General features: G+C 37.7%; 1 protein-coding gene and 1 non-coding gene across 2 annotated transcripts; one reads left to right on the top strand and one right to left on the bottom strand.

Moving 5' to 3' along the window:
• The first annotated feature begins 736 nt into the window (after window positions 1-736).
• LOC107607771 (putative indole-3-pyruvate monooxygenase YUCCA11) lies at window positions 737-2,847 on the top strand. The gene is made up of 4 exons (XM_016309675.3): window positions 737-1,354; window positions 1,755-1,988; window positions 2,248-2,373; window positions 2,656-2,847. The coding sequence occupies exons 1-4, from the start codon at window positions 737-739 to the stop codon at window positions 2,845-2,847; spliced, it is 1,170 nt and encodes a 389-aa protein (XP_016165161.1).
• A 4,643-nt stretch (window positions 2,848-7,490) lies between these two features.
• On the bottom strand, window positions 7,491-7,594 carry LOC148554224 (small nucleolar RNA R71). The gene has a single exon (XR_015893327.1). It is a non-coding gene; the product is annotated as a small nucleolar RNA R71 (small nucleolar RNA).
• Between the last annotated feature and the right edge of the window lie 8,443 nt (window positions 7,595-16,037).

Below are 16,037 nucleotides of genomic sequence, written 5' to 3'. Positions count from 1 at the left end.
TGTTATGTTGTATTTCTTGACTTATAATCTTGGATAAGATATGTTTGTAATAATGTTTTGTAGTTTTTTTTTTTAATTTTTTTACTATAATTTTCATATAAATGTTCAACATAAAGAGATGGGGAATGGGGACCCGCGAAGAACACAGAAAACGCGGGAAATGGGGATCAATTTTGGGGGGCGAAAACAGGGAACAGGGAGGTATCCCCCGCCCCCGCCCCCACCCCGCCCCATTAACATCCCTAGATAGAAATGTTGCATGGTAAAGTAAAAAAAATTAATTTTTTATTAATAATAACTATAACATGTATAACCTTAAAACACATGTTAATTAAATCATCTTCTTAAATGATATATTACTCCTATTGTATAATATGTTATGTATAAAAATTAAAAAATATTATATATATATATATATATTTTAAATATAATGTTTCATATATTTTAAATATATATTTTATATTTTAGTTTTAATTTGATAACTGATTTTTAATTTTAGATGGTAAGAATAAATTTGGCTTGAAAATTACTTGACTAACCAATTAGACTATCTTCAAAACATATGCATTGCCCCATAATTACAACAAAACAAACAAAAAACTATAAAAAGATCATCACAATTTATGCACGTTTTCAATAATAACAGAACTTTATAAAACTATAAAAACACCAAGACTAAATTGATTATTCACTAGTCACCGGAAAAAAAATTGATTATTAACTATAACAATCAAGCATGCAGATTATTGAAGTACCTGTTGTGATTGTAGGTGCAGGACCAGCTGGAATAGCAACCGCAGGGTGCCTCAACAAACTCAGAATCTCTAACATTGTTCTTGAAAGAGATGATTGCCCTGTTTCTCTTTGGAGGAAAAGAGCCTATGATCGTTTGAAACTACACTTAGGAAAAGACTTTTGTAGCCTTCCACATTATCCTTTTCCTTCTGACTTTCCCAATTTTGTCCCTAGGGTTGATTTCTTGCGCTACATTGACTCTTACATCGCGCATTTCAACATTTCCATCAACTACAACTGCTCTGTTGACTCTGCTTTCATTGACCAAAGCAATGGAAAGTGGAGGCTCCTTGTTACCAACAACTCTTCCGGTGTCGACGAGATCTATGAAGCGGAGTTTCTGGTGGTTGCGAGTGGAGAGAATAGTGAAGAGTACATCCCAAACATTAAAGGACTTGAGAACTATCAAGGAGAGTCCATGCATTGTAGCAAGTATTTGAATGGGAGAGAAATGTACAAGAAGAATGTTTTGGTTGTTGGATGTGGCAATTCTGGCATGGAAATTGCTTATGATCTTTCAACTTGGGGTGCATATACCTCTATTGTCGTCAGAAGTCAGGTAAATTATTTTTCTATCTAGATATGTAACTATTTATATGTCTGTATCTTTGAAAAAGATGGTTTTATAATTTTTGAAATTAGAGTGTTAATAAATCAACTTAAAATATATATGAGCTATTTAATTATGTGAAGAGAAAGTTTATCTAGCCAGCACTTAATTAGTAAAAAAAAAAGTGAATAATTTTATATAATTAGATATAATCTCACACTATTAAAAACACTAATGATAACTAATTAATTGCTACAAATCACAAAATTAGCTGGCCCTAACATTTCTCTTATGTAAATTCTTGTGCTTGCAATCAAATTGCATGCATTGCATCTGTTCTAATATATGAACCCTATAGAGTTCAAAATAACCAACAAAATTTAATAGTGGGTGTATGCTATTCATTCAGGTGCATTATTTTACTAAGGAAATGGTGTATGCGGGTATGTTGATGCTGAAACACTTCATGGTGGATAAAGTGGACAAGATGATGGTTCTTATGAGCAAATTGAAGTATGGGAATATGTTTAAGTATGGTTTGACGAGGCCAAAGGAGGGACCTTTTGCACTCAAAATAAAAGGTGGTACTACTCCTACCATTGATGTTGGTTGTATAGAAAAGATTAAGAAGGGAAAAGTAAAGGTAATAAATACATATATACTTGTTTAATGCTAGATAATCAATTTTTTAAGATCAGTCGATTTTTTAAAATTATTTTATTTATCTAAAATTTTAGATTTTAAATTATAAATCTAAACATTAAAGTCGGTTAATGTTGTTTAAGTAAAAGTTAATTTTTTATACTTTTTTAGTTAATTAATTATAATTTGTAAATTGATTTCTTAATTAACAATGGGTTCTATCCGATCAATTAGTTATCCTTGTCTTAAATTAAATTTAGGTTTATCCTGGTATTTCAAGTATCAAGGAAGGAAAGGTAGTTAAATTTGTTGATGGACAACATGCTCATTTCGATGCAATCATCTTTGCTACTGGATACAAAACCAATGTGCTGAAGTGGCTTAAGGTGCGTATATTTATATTTTTATTTTGGAAATAATATTCTATTTCCTAAAGAAACAAATCTATTCAATGGATAGTGGGTATAGTAGTCTCAAATTCAATTTTAAATTATAAAAATATTTTATAACAAAAAAGAATAAACAAAACCAACTAGAACTTGTCTTATTTAATATAGATTAATAATAAATTTTGACTTTTTTTTGGTCTTTGTAGTGTTACCGTTTAGATTAATGTACTTAATAAATATGTTTGTGTAATTAATTGTGTTACATTTTTGGCCGTTCAGGATTACAAGAATCTATTCAATGAGAATGGAATGCCAAAACCAAGTTACCCAAATCATTGGAAAGGAGAACATGGAATTTACAGTGCTGGATTTTCGAAAAGAGGATTAGAAGGCATCTCATTTGATGCGAAGAAAATAGCAAATGATATCAACTTCACTTTGACTTCAAGGGTCAATCAAATTACATCTTAGTGCTATTTTACTGTGATACATGCAATTAAGCTGATCGATTTATTGAAATAAGATGAAAACTTTTGCAGTCGATTTTACGTAAAGTTAATAGCTGAGAACAATTAAATGACTTAATTGATTTAACTAAATTTTAGTTAACTTAATTGATTTAACTAAATTTTAGTTAACTTAATTGATTTAACTAAATTTTTATCTAACAGCTCTCAATTATCAATTTTATGTAAAGTTGACTGCACTTGAATTTTCACCTTAAAATAATTGTATGGCTGACCCAACATGAGTCATATGGAGAGGTTTATATAACGATAAAGGTTAAAGTTGTATTAGTGTAGCTTGTTTACTCTCATTCATTGTGGTGTATAAATACCTCACATCGTCCTTTTATTAATAGCAATGTATAATCACATTTTCTATATTAATATCAAATACAATTCACTCTCTTTTCTCTTTGTATCATTCTTTCTTTGTCTTTCTTAGCACACAAGAAACTGGGCATTACTAAGCTCAGTTCATGATTCTTCATTACTTTTTCGATTAAGTTCACATGGTATCAAAGCCTTTTAATCATCCATGGCTATCACACTTCCTTCTATCAGTTTCAAAAATTATTTGGCTCCAATCTTAAATAAACTCGATGACAAAAACTTTGTAACTTAGCAACAACATGCTTTATTTGCTATCAAAGGTCAGAACCTTGAAGATCATATACAAGAAAATAAAATACTTCCCCAATTCGATTCTAATGCAGCCAAAGCAAGCTACCCTACTAATACAACTTAGCCTTTATCCTTATAGCTATATCTCTCAATACAAACTGACAATGCAATAAAATTCTTGTCACACATTTTTAAGTATATTTTTACAGTAAAATAGTATTAATTATAGACTTTTAATTTCTGCTTTCATACATACCAACAACAAAGTGTGATTGAGAGAAAATACAGGCACATTATTGTTAAAATGGATTTTACTCATTTTTCCATAGCCAAACTTCCTAAAATCTTTTAGGAAGATGCTTTTTTAACAGCTGCCTATTTGATAAATCGTCATCCTTCTAAGAGTTTTGTTCCGACCCGGCCCACTAGCGAGTCAGGTCCGTGTGCAGACTTTCTAGTCAAGGTAGTTGGTGATGCACCCGAGAATACAAGTACACGGTGGAAGCTTCATGTTGACGGAGCCTCCAACCAAGCGTTCGGAGGGGCAGGGATAATTGATGAGCGGATATTTTATACACTTTTTGGCGTTATTTTTATATAGTTTTCATTATGTTTTGTTTAAGTTTTATTATATTTTTATAGGTTTTAGTGCAAAATTCATATTTTTGGATTCTACTTTGAGTTTGTGTGTTTTATGGTGATTTCAGGTATTTTCTGGCTGAAATTGAGGAGCTTGAGCAAAAGTCTGATTCAGAGACAGAGAAAGGACTGCAGATGCTGTCAGGATCTGACCTCCGTGCACTCGAGGAGCTTTTCTGGAGCTACGGAAGTCCAAATAGCGCGCTCTCAATGGCTATGGAAAGCTAACATCCAGGGATTTCTAGAAATATATAATAATCCATACTTTGCTTTGGAAATGAAGGCCCAAAACTAGCGTTCAACGCCAGCCACTACCCTATTCTTGGTGTTCAACGCCCACAAGGGAGCAGCTGGCGTCCGATGCCCAAAAGGGAGTCCCAAGCCAGCGTTCAATGCCCCTAAGGGGTACTAGCTCATGGATTTCACTAAAGCTCAGCCCAAACACTCACCAAGTGGGCCCCAGAAGTGGATTTTCACACGATCATCTTTGTTTATCTTATTTCTGTAATTCTTAGTTAGCATATTAGTATATATAGGAGGAGATCACCCTAACTCCCCCCCATTCAAATACTTCACTACTTTTGTACAGTATGAGTCACTAACTTCCTAAGGTTAAGGTTAGGAGCTCTTCTGAGTTTCATGGATCAATAATATTACTGTTTTAGTTCAATATGTCTGATTCTATTCTCTTATGCATTCTCGTTCTTCATCTCATGAATTGAGGGTGACCAATGACAATCACCCTTGTTCTACATGGGTTCCGTGCGAGTCCTGACCCGGATAGCATTGAACCAAAGCTAGATATTGCATTGCGGATTCCAATAGAGTACCTGGGCAACTTTGGATATGTGACATGAAATTCCGTTGATCGTGGGTAAGTAAGGTCTTTGTGGCGTTAAGGCTAGAGTCAGAGAAGCAGCACTTTCTGATCCGGAAGATCTGCCTTGTCTGTGGCACCTTGAGTAGGATCGTGAAGGGGAGTGGATTGCTTAGAGCTTCATCTTCTACTACAGTGAGATACCTAGAGGTAGCTTGACGAGAGGACATGAGTCACTTCAACATAGTAGATTGCTGCAGTGGAGGAGGTTAACTTGATGAGAGGACATGAGTTAATCACTTACGGCTGCCATTGAATGAATCAGAAAGTTATTGAAGTAGACAGTAAGAAAAGTTAATCCGGAAAGACAAAGCATCGTCGAAGCCTCAACCGTTCTTATACCATTGATTTCACAACTATCTAGTATCGTTTTATTTATTTATTCTATTTTATGCGTTTTTCGTGACAAACTATAATTTCAGTCCGCCTAACTAAGATATGCAAGGTAACCACTACTTGCTAAAACCAAAAATCTCCGTGGGATCGACCCTCACTCACCAGAGTAATTACTTGGACGACCCGGTATACTTGCCAGTCTATCTGTACGAAACCTGCGGAGCCAGTTTTGTGCACCAAGTTTTTGGCGCCGTTGTCGGGGATTGTTCGAATTTGACAAACAATCGGATTATCTTGTTGCTTAGATTAGGTCATTTTTACTATTTTATTTGAGTCTTTTGTTTTCTTTTCAAAAATTTTTCAAAACCTTTTCTTTTCTTTATTAATCTTTATCTTTTGTTTGAGTCTTTTGTTCTTGTTCTTGTTAAAGTTTCGAACTTTCTTGTTTCTTTTTCCAAAAATTTTCAAAAAATAGTTTCTTTTGTTTGAGTCTAATGTTAATTCTTAAGTTTGGTGTCCTTTGTGTGTTCTTTGTTTTCTCAAAATTTTTGAATTAGTCTCAGTGTTCTTTCTTGGTATTCAAGTTGTTCTTGTTTCTTTTCTTGTTTTGATGTTAAAAGTTTTAAGTTTGGTGTCTTTCGGTGTTTGTTCTTTTAATTTTCGAAAATTAGTGTCTCTTGATCTAAAAATTTTAAGTTTGGTGTCTTTTGGTTGTTTTTCTCTCTCTTCATTAATTCAAAAAATCAAAAAAATATCTTTTCTATTTTTAATCAAATTTTCGAAAATTCCAAAAAGATTTTCAAATTTTAATTTCAAATCACTATCTTATCTTATCTTATCTTAAAGTCAAATTTTAAATTTTAATTCTTATCTTTTTCAAATCTTCACGTTATCTTTTTATCTTTCTTTAAATTTCAAAAAATCTTATCTTATCTTATTTCAAATTCAAATTTTAAAACTCAAATTCAAAATTCAAATTTCAAATTTAAATCTTTTTCAAAAATCAAATTTCAAATCTTATCTTTTTTCAAATCTTTTTCAAATCTTCACCATATCTTATCTTTTCAAACTTATTTTCAAATCTTTATCTTATCTTGCTTCAATTTCAAAATTCAAAATCAAATATTTTCAAATTCTTATCTTATCTTTTCTAATTTTAAATTTTAATTTCAATTCTTTTTCTAATCTTCTATCTTATCTTAATTTCAAATCTTTCTTAATTAGTTACTTGTTTTCTCTTTCTTCTTTTTCAAAACTTCCTAATTCCTCTCTCTTCTATTTTCAAAAACTTCTCACTGCTCTCTCTCTTCTTTTTCAAAAACTACCTTCTAACTTTTCAAATTTTTTTAGTTAATTAGCTTTTAATTTCCTATTCAATTAATAAATAAAATAAAAACAAAAAATATTTTAATTCTAGTTTCTCTTTTCACTTCTAAATTTTCGAATTCTTTACCTCCTTTTATTCGAACTCTTCATCTCATTCTTCTATCCTCATTCTTCTTTCTTCTTCACATCTCATAGGGAGTTCTCTATTATTTGACATAGAGCCCCCATTCTTTTTCTTTCTTGTCTTCTTTTTCTTGTTTATGAGCAGGAACAGAGAAAAAGAACCTCTCTTTGATCCTGATCCTGAACCTGAAAGGACCTTAAGGAAGCGTTTACAACAAGTTAAAGCACAACATTCTGGAAGAGACCTCATAGAACTTTTCGAACAAGAAACTGAAAATACAAGCATGGCAGCCAAACAGAACAATAGAGGAGATGCAAGGAAGGTTCTTGGTGACTTTACTACACGCACTTCTGACTTCTATGGAAGAAGTATCTCCATACCTGCAATTAGAGCAAATAACTTTGAGCTAAAGCCTCAGTTAGTCTCTCTAATGCAACAGAATTACAAATTCCATGGACTTCCACTGGAAGATCCACATCAGTTCTTATTTGAATTCTTGCAAATCTCTGACACTATTAAGACCAATGGAGTGGATCCTGAGGTCTACAGACTGATGCTTTTCCCCTTTGCTGTCAGAGACAGAGCTAGGCTGTGGTTGGATTCTCAACCTAAAGAAAGCCTAGACTCTTGGGAAAAGTTGGTCAATGCTTTCTTGGCCAAGTTTTTTCCACCTCAAAAGATGACCAAGCTCAGGGTGGAAGTTCAAACTTTTAGACAAAAAGAGAGTGAATCCCTCTATGAAGCTTGGGAAAGATACAAGCAACTGATCAGGAGATGTCCTCCTGACATGCACTCATAATGGACTATCCTAGGTATCTTCTATGATGGTCTATCTGAGATGTCCAAGATGTCAAAGATGTCATTGGACCATTCTGCAGGTGGATCACTCCACTTGAAGAAAACACCTAAAGAGGCACAGGAACTCATTGAAATGGTTGCAAATAACCAATTCATGTACATTTCTGAGAGAAACCCTGTGAACAATGGGGTAGCTCAGAAGAAAAGAGTCCTGAAAGTTGACACTCTGAATGTCATATTGGCTCAGAACAAGATCTTGACCCAACAGGTCAATATGATCTCTCAGCACTTGACTGGAATGCAAGCTGCAGCTAGCAGCACTCAAGACACCTCCTATGATGGAGATGCCTATGATCCAGATCAACCCATGCTGGAAGCGGTGAATTACATGGTAGAACCCTATGCAAAACACTTACAACTCCTCTTGGAAGAATCATCCTAACCTTTCATGGAAGGATTAACAGAAGCCTCAGCAAGGCTTCAATAATAATCAAGGTGGAAGAACCCAAAATAGGTTTATCAACAGACCACCATTCCCATCTTCTCAGCAACAGATGGAAACTTCTAAAAGCAGAGCATTTCTAACTTAGCAACCATAGTCTCTGAACTCTCTAAGACCACTCACAGTTTCATAACAGAAACTAGGTCCTCTATCATAAATTTGGAGGTACAAGTTGGTCAACTGAGCAAGAGAATTTCTGAGACCCCTCCTAACACTCTTCCTAGTAACACTGAAGTAAATCCAAGAGAAGAGTGCAAAGCCATCACAGTGAACACTGAGGCCGAATCTGAGGGGGATTCTCTGGCGTTGAACGCCAGTAAGGAAGTCCTTACTGGGCCTTCAACGCCCATGGAGATACCATCACTGGCGTTGAACGCCAGTAAGGAGGTCCTTACTGGGCATGCAATGCCCAATACAGTACCCTCACTAGCATTGAACGCCAGTAAAGGGATACAAGCTGGGCATTCAACGCCCAAAGAAACACAAGTCCTAGCATTGAATGCCACAATAGGAGTAGTTGGGTACCCCAAGCCCACTGAGAACTCTTCTATTGAAGAATTGATGGAACCAAAGGTTCATGAGGAACCTATTGAAGTTCCCTTGAATGCTTGGTTGAAAATTTTAGAATCTGAAGAGTATTCCTCCTCTGATGAGGAAGAGGAAACTAGGAAAGAGCAAGTTGCTCGGTACCTAGAAATTCTGATGAAGCTGAATACTAAGCTATTTGGCACAGAGACATTGGAGGAAGAACCTCCAGTGCTCACCAAGGAACTCAATGCCTTGGTTCAGTAAAAACTACCTCAGAAGCTGTCGGATCCTGGACACTTCCTAATTCCTTGCAAAATGGGCACCGTTACCTTTGAGATGGATCTGTGTGACCAAGGGTCAAGCATAAACCTTATGCCACTCTCTGTAATGGAAAGGTTGGGAATCTTTGAGGTGCAAGCTGCAAGAATCTCACTAGAGATGGCAGACAAGTCAATGAAAAAGGCTTATGGCCGTGTAGAGGATGTCTTAGGTAAGGTTGAGAACCTTTACATCCCTGCAGATTTTATAATCCTGGATACTGAGGAGGAAGAGGATGACTTAATCATTCTTGGAAGATCCTTCCTAGCCACTGCCAATGCCATCATTGATGTAGCAAAGGGAGAGCTGATTCTACAGCTATGGGAGGACCACATCTTATTCAAGATGCCTAGCCCTAACTCTCCCTCTGACAAAAGAGAGACAGTTGTGCAACACCTAGTGTTCCAACCCCCTCTCAGTGCAAAGTTATACAGAGCCCCCAGACACCAATTCTAAGTTTGGTGTTGGGAAGCCATCATCAAGAACTGAGAATAAATGTACTAAGAAGAAAGTACCTAAAGGGTGGAGGGATAAGAAAATCCCCATTGAATACCTCTCACCTGGTATGAGAGTTGCCTTCACTGACAACCCAGTCATTCCACACACAGTGAACAAGATCCTGTCTCTAGAGCATGTGGAGCTCATCCATGAGAGCACAGGCAAGAAATTCACTATAAGGGGCAAAATTCTGAGCCCATATTCACCTCCGTAAGGAGCTAACCGTCAAGATAGTGACGTTAAAAAAGTGCTTGTTGGGAGGCAAACCAACCATAATTAAAGTTATTTCTATTTTTCATTAAGTTTACTTAAGTTATTTCAATTTAATTTTCATATTTGTTTAAGTTTGTGATCATGTGCAGTAGCTAGAACAAAAACAGAAACAGTCAGAGCTGGGAACAGAACACCCTGGAGCAAGCACCTTGCTGGCGTTGAACGCCAGACAAGGAGGCCAGAGTGGGCGTTCAACGCCCATGAGGAGCAGCCTGAAGCTAGCGTTGAACGCCAGCCAGAAGCAGGAGCTGGGCGTTCAACGCCCACAACGGGGCATGGAACTCGAATTCCCTAGCCTCTCAGGATCAGTGGGTCCCACAGAATCTCCACCTACCCCACCTTCTTCTCTCTCTTACTTTCACTCTTCCCCACATACTCTTTCCTATAAACCCAAACCCAATCACATTCATATCTCTTCCCAAAACCATCATAACTCCCACCAACCCCCACCCACTTCAAATTCAAAATTTCCCACCCAATTCTCACCCATTCATTCGACCCCTACCCTATCCCACCCCTATAAATACCCCCTTCTTCCTACCTTTTATACACACACCATTCATACACTTAAGCCTCACTTGGCTGAACCACTATCCCCCTCTTTCTTCACCTATTATCTTCATCTTCTACTCTTTTCTTCATATTTTGCTTGAGGATGAGCAAAGCTTTTAATTTTGGTGTTGGAAAAGCCTTGCTTTTTGTTTTCCATTCATACTTTTGGCACCCAAAGTTGGAGAATCCTCTAGAAAGAGGAAAGAGAAAGCAGTTGCTTCCACCTCCGAATCTTAGGAGATGGAGAGATTCATCACCAAAGCTCATCAAGACCACTTCTATGAAGTAGTGGCAAAGAAGAAGGTGGTTCCTAAAGTCCCCTTTAGGCTAAAAAGAATGAGTACCCAGAGATCCGAAGAGAAATTCGGAGGAGAGGTTAGAAAGTCCTAACCAATATGATTCCGGATGTTGGAATCTTGATGGTGCAAGGGTTCTATGCTAATACATGGGTCACTATAACCATGACACTAGCGTGAACCCACATCCCAAAAATTGGAGCACCATGGTCCGATGGTGACCCTTGGATTTCAGCCTAGAGAGTGTAAGGTTGGCGCTCCACTTGCCAATGATGTAAGGAGACCCACATCCTTACACAAGGAGAGTCAATTTTGATCAAAGGTTAGACCAAGTCCTTTCAGACATTTATGTGGAAGGAGCTCATTGGAAGATGGATACTCAAGGCAAGTCTATCCAACTAAGAAGGCTCGACCTCAAGCCTGTAGCTAGGGGATAACTGGAATTCATCCAATGCTCTATCATCCCTACTAGCAATCGGTCAGAAGTGACCATTGACAGAGCCATTATGGTTCATTGCATCATGATTAGAAGTGAGGTGGAGGTACATGAGGTAATACCTCAAGAGTTGTACAAGAAAGCTGAAAGGCCTTCCACCTTATCAAGGTTAGTGTTTTCCCACTTTATCTGTCATCTATGCAATTCAGCTAGAATTGTCATAGAAGGAGACATCTCCATTGAAGAGGACAAGCCCATCACTAAAAGAAGGATGGAGAAAACTAGAGAGCCTACACATACACCTCAACAAGAGCATGTGGAGCTGCCTCAACAAAAAATCTCTGAGATGCCTCAAGTGATGCATTTTTCTCCCCAAGGTTACTGGGAGAAATTGTACACTTCTCTAAGAGAACTAAGCTCCAACATGGATCAGTTGGGGATGGGACATCAAGAACATTCCACCATCTTCCATGAAATAAGAGAATACCAAAGGGCCCTGAGAGAAGATTAAAGAGTTATGAAGGAAGAACAATAGAGGCAGGGGCGTGACATAGAAGAAATCAAGCACTCCATTGGATCCTCCAGAAGGAGTAGTAGCCGCCATCACTAAGGTGGATTCGTTCCCTTATTCCCTTTGCTTATGTTATTTTTATGTTTTTCATGTATTTTGTTTTATTATCTGTTTCTAGTGCATGATCATCCTTATGTCTTAAAGCTATGAATTATTCCATGCATCTCTCACCTTGCTTAAAAGAAAATTTTAATTGAAAAAGAGAAGTAAGATTCATGAACTCGAGTTATATAATAAGAATAGTTCAATTATTTGATGTGGTGGCATTGCTTTTATTTTCTGAATGCGTGAATGAACAGTGCATATTTGATGTTGGATTTAAGAATGTCGGCTCTTAAAAGAATGATGATAAAAGTGAAGTATTATTGTTAATCTAAAAAATGCAAAAATTGATTCTTGAAGCAAGAAAAAGCAGCAAAAAGCAAAAAAAAAATATGTGGAAAAAAAGCAAGCAGAAAAAGCCAATAGCTCTTTAAACCAAAAGGCAAGAGCAAGGATCCAAGGCTTTGAGCATCAATGGTTAGGAGGGCCAAAAAGATAATATCTTAGCCTAAACAGTTTAAATGAGCTGCTTCCCTAACTATATGCTTGTGGTGTGAAGGTGTCAAGTGAAAAGCTTGAGAATGAGCAGTTAAAGTCGTGATCCAAAGCAAAAAGAGCGTGCTTAAGAACTCTGGACACCACTAGCTGGGGATTCTAGCAAACCTGAATCACAATCCTGAGGGGTTCACCAAGTTAAGTGTCTGTGGCATTTATGTATCCAGTGGTAATACTGAAAGACAAAGTGTTTAGGGTCACGGCCAAGACTCTAAAGAAGCAGTGTTCAAGAATAAAAAAGAACTGAACTAGGAGAGTCAATAATATCATTTGGATTCTGAATTCCTAAAGATGCTAATCATTCTGAGCTTCAATGGAAAGTGAGATGCCAAAATTATTTAGAAGCAAAAAGCTGCTAGTCCCGCTCATCTAATTGAAATTGAGCTTCATTAAGAACTCTGAGATTTATTGTATCCTTCTCTTCTTTTTATCCTACTTTGTTTTTGGTTGCTTGGGGACAAGCAACAGTTTATGTTTGGTGTTCTGATGAGCGGATATTTTATACGCTTTTTGGCGTCATTTTTATGTAGTTTTCATTATGTTTTGTTTAAGTTTTATTATATTTTCATAGGTTTTAGTGAAAAATTCATATTTTTTTATTCTACTTTGAGTTTGTGTGTTTTATGGTGATTTCAGGTATTTTCTGGCTGAAATTGAGGAGCTTGAGCAAAAGTCTAATTCAGAGACAGAGAAAGGACTGCAGATGCTATCAGGATCTGACCTCCGTGCACTCGAAGGAGCTTTTCTGGAGTTACAGAAGTCTAAACGGCGCGCTCTCAACGGCTATGAAAAGCTAACATCTAGGAATTTCCAGAAATATATAATAGTTCATACTTTGCTTTAGAAATGAAGGCCCAAAACTGGCGTTCAACGCTAGCCACCTACCCTATTCCTGGAGTTCAACGCCCACAAGGGAGCAGCTGGCGTCCAACACCCAAAAGGGAGTCCCAAGCCAGCGTTCAACACCCCTAAGGGGTACTAGCTCGTGGATTTCACTCAAGCTCATCCCAAACACTCACCAAGTTGGTCCCAGAAGTGGATTTTCGCATTATCAACTTAGTTTATCTTATTTCTATAATTCTTAGTTAGGATATTAGTATATATAGGAGGAGATCACCCTAGCTTTGGATCTTCCGCCCCCCCCCCCAAATCAAATACTTCACTACTATTGTACAGTATGAGTCACTAACCTCCTAAGGTTAAGGTTAGGAGCTCTGGTGAGTTTCATAGATCAATAATATTACTGTTTTAGTTTAATATGTCTGATTCTATTCCTTTATGCATTCTTGTTCTTCATCTCATGAATTGAGGGTGACCAGTGACAATCACCCTTATTCTACATGGGTTCCGTGCGAGTCCTGACCCGGATAGCGTTGAACCAAACCTAGAGATTGCATTACGAATTCCAATAGAGTACCTGGGAAACTTTGGATACGTGACATGAAATCCCGTTGACCGTGGGTAAGTGAGGTCTCTGTGGCATTAAGGCTAGAGTCAGAGAAGTAACACTTTCTGATCTGGAAGATCTGCCTTGTCTGTGGCACCTTGAGTAGGATCGTGAAGGGGAGTGGATTGCTTAGAGCTTCATCTTCTGCTACAGTGAGAGACCTAGATGTGGCTTGATGAGAGGACACGAGTCACTTCAACATGGTGGATTACTGCAGTGGAGGAGGTTAACTTGATGAGAGGACGAGTTAATCACTTACGGCTGCCATTGAATGAATCAGAAAGTTATTGAAGTAGACAGTAAGAAAAATTAATCCAGAAGACAAAGCATCTCCGAAGCCTCAACTGTTCTCATACCATTGATTTCACACCTATCTAGTAACATTTTATTTATTTATTCTGTTTTATGCGTTTTTCGTGACAAACTATGATTTCTATCTGCCTAACTAAGATCTGCAAGGTAACCACTGTGTGCTCAAACCAACAATTTCCGTGGGATAGACTCTCACTCACCTGAGACATTACTTGGACGACCCGATATACTTGCCGGTCTATCTGTGCGAAATGTGCGGAGCTAGTTTCGTGCACCAATAAATAATCCTCGAAAGCTCGGCTGGGATGACTTATGATCAATCAGTCAAGTTCGACTTCCCGATCTCCAAAAACTAAGCGGAATATAAAGCCTTGATAGAGGGTTTGCTCCTAGCCAAAGAAGTCGGAGCGTCGCGAGTCGAGGTCAACAGTGACTCCCAAATTGTTACCTCCCAGGGCAACGGGACATATCACGCTAGGGACTCCTTACTTCATAAGTACTTGGAAAAGGTGAAAAAGTTGTGTGAAGATTTCGAAGAGGTCACGATTCAACATGTACCCAGAGAAATAAATGCGAGAGCTGACCTCCTATCGAAGATGGCAAGCACAAAGCCAGGCATGGAAAACCAATCTTTTATTCAAGGGCTGGTAAAGGAGCCGTCGGTAACTCTCTACGTAACATAAGCGTTGAGCCCTTCCTCATGGATAGATCTGATCATCCGTTTCTTGGAGGACAGCGAACTCCCTGAGGACGAGAAGGGTGCTAGAACGGTAAAATAGGAGGTGACCAAGTATGTAGCGATACTGGGCCAGCTGTACAAACGAGGGCTTAATCAACCCCTACTGAAGTGCTTGCGGCCCGACCAAACGGACTACGTCTTGAGCGAAGTCCACGAAGGATGATTTGGCCACCATATTGGGGGAAAGGCGTTGGCCAAGAAGCTTGTTAGATCTGGATACTATTGGCCTTCCATCATGTCAGATGCACAAGAGTTTGTGAGCAATTATAGAAGATGCCAAGAGAATGTCAATCTTATCTAAGATACGAGTTTCCCTAGGTAAAGTACCGTGGCTTGCCACCACGTGTTCCAAGTTGATACTCGATACTCTGTTGAACATACGATGTAAGAGGTGACCGGACACTTATAAATTCCCAGGAAGGTTCTCCCATTGAGCAATTATATATAAATAAGAAAAACCAAACATAGAATCTTGGGGATGCGCGTCGGGGGACAGTCTAGGGTTTAGCAGCCGGACTTGTCGGGTTGGCTTGATAACCGACAGATGAGACTCATCAACCATAGGACAGGCATACATCATGTGCATATTGTTTGAATTACTTGTTTATGCATTAATTGGGAATGCCTAATTGATTATAATGTGCTAACTGTTATACTTGTTATCTGTATTACTTGTATTCTACCTGTGTTTGCCATTGTATGCTTGTCTGTCTGTGCAAATTCACCGGAGATGGAGGAACGGATGAAGGGTGGAGAGATTTAGTGTTCTAGCTAAGTTTTAGTTAGGTTTAGGAATCCTTAGAAGACCACCCGTCTACGGTTTCTGGTTTAACCTTTTATGCTTTATAATATGAGTGTCGGTGTTCTAGGATTGCCTTTGGCATTGCTAGGACCTTATATCTTATGTAGGTAGCACCTTTACCATGCTGAGAAGCCCCGGTTCTCATCCCATATGTTATTGTTATTTTTCAGATGCAGGTCGAGAGGCACCTCGATAGGCGTCTGGAGTTCTGCAGCGAAGTGGTCATTTTGGGACTTTACTTTTGATCTTTTGTTATATATGTATAGACTCTCCTCATGTATATACTTGTTTTACTTTTGTACCTCTTAGAGGTGTATGGAGAACTAGGACTTTATGTATGTATTTTGGATTGTGGGTTATGTATATATGTATGTAAATATTCTCCGGCCAGCCTTAGCTTCGCAGGCTGAGTTAAGAGCTTGTTATTTTGTACTCTTGACCTTCTGTTATTACTTTCTATATATATATATGTTTATGATCTTTAGCTTTCTTCGTACGCAAGCAATCCTTAATCTTGAGTGTTGCGCTTTTGATTTTACAATTTTGTTTTACCTATTCTTCAA

This window comes from Arachis ipaensis, chromosome B7 (assembly GCF_059453495.1).
Source record: "Arachis ipaensis isolate K30076 ecotype BB chromosome B7, ASM5945349v1, whole genome shotgun sequence".
NCBI lineage: Eukaryota > Viridiplantae > Streptophyta > Magnoliopsida > Fabales > Fabaceae > Arachis > Arachis ipaensis.
The sequence above is the reverse complement of the archived record's forward strand: the minus strand, read 5'-3'. Positions and strand labels throughout refer to the sequence as shown.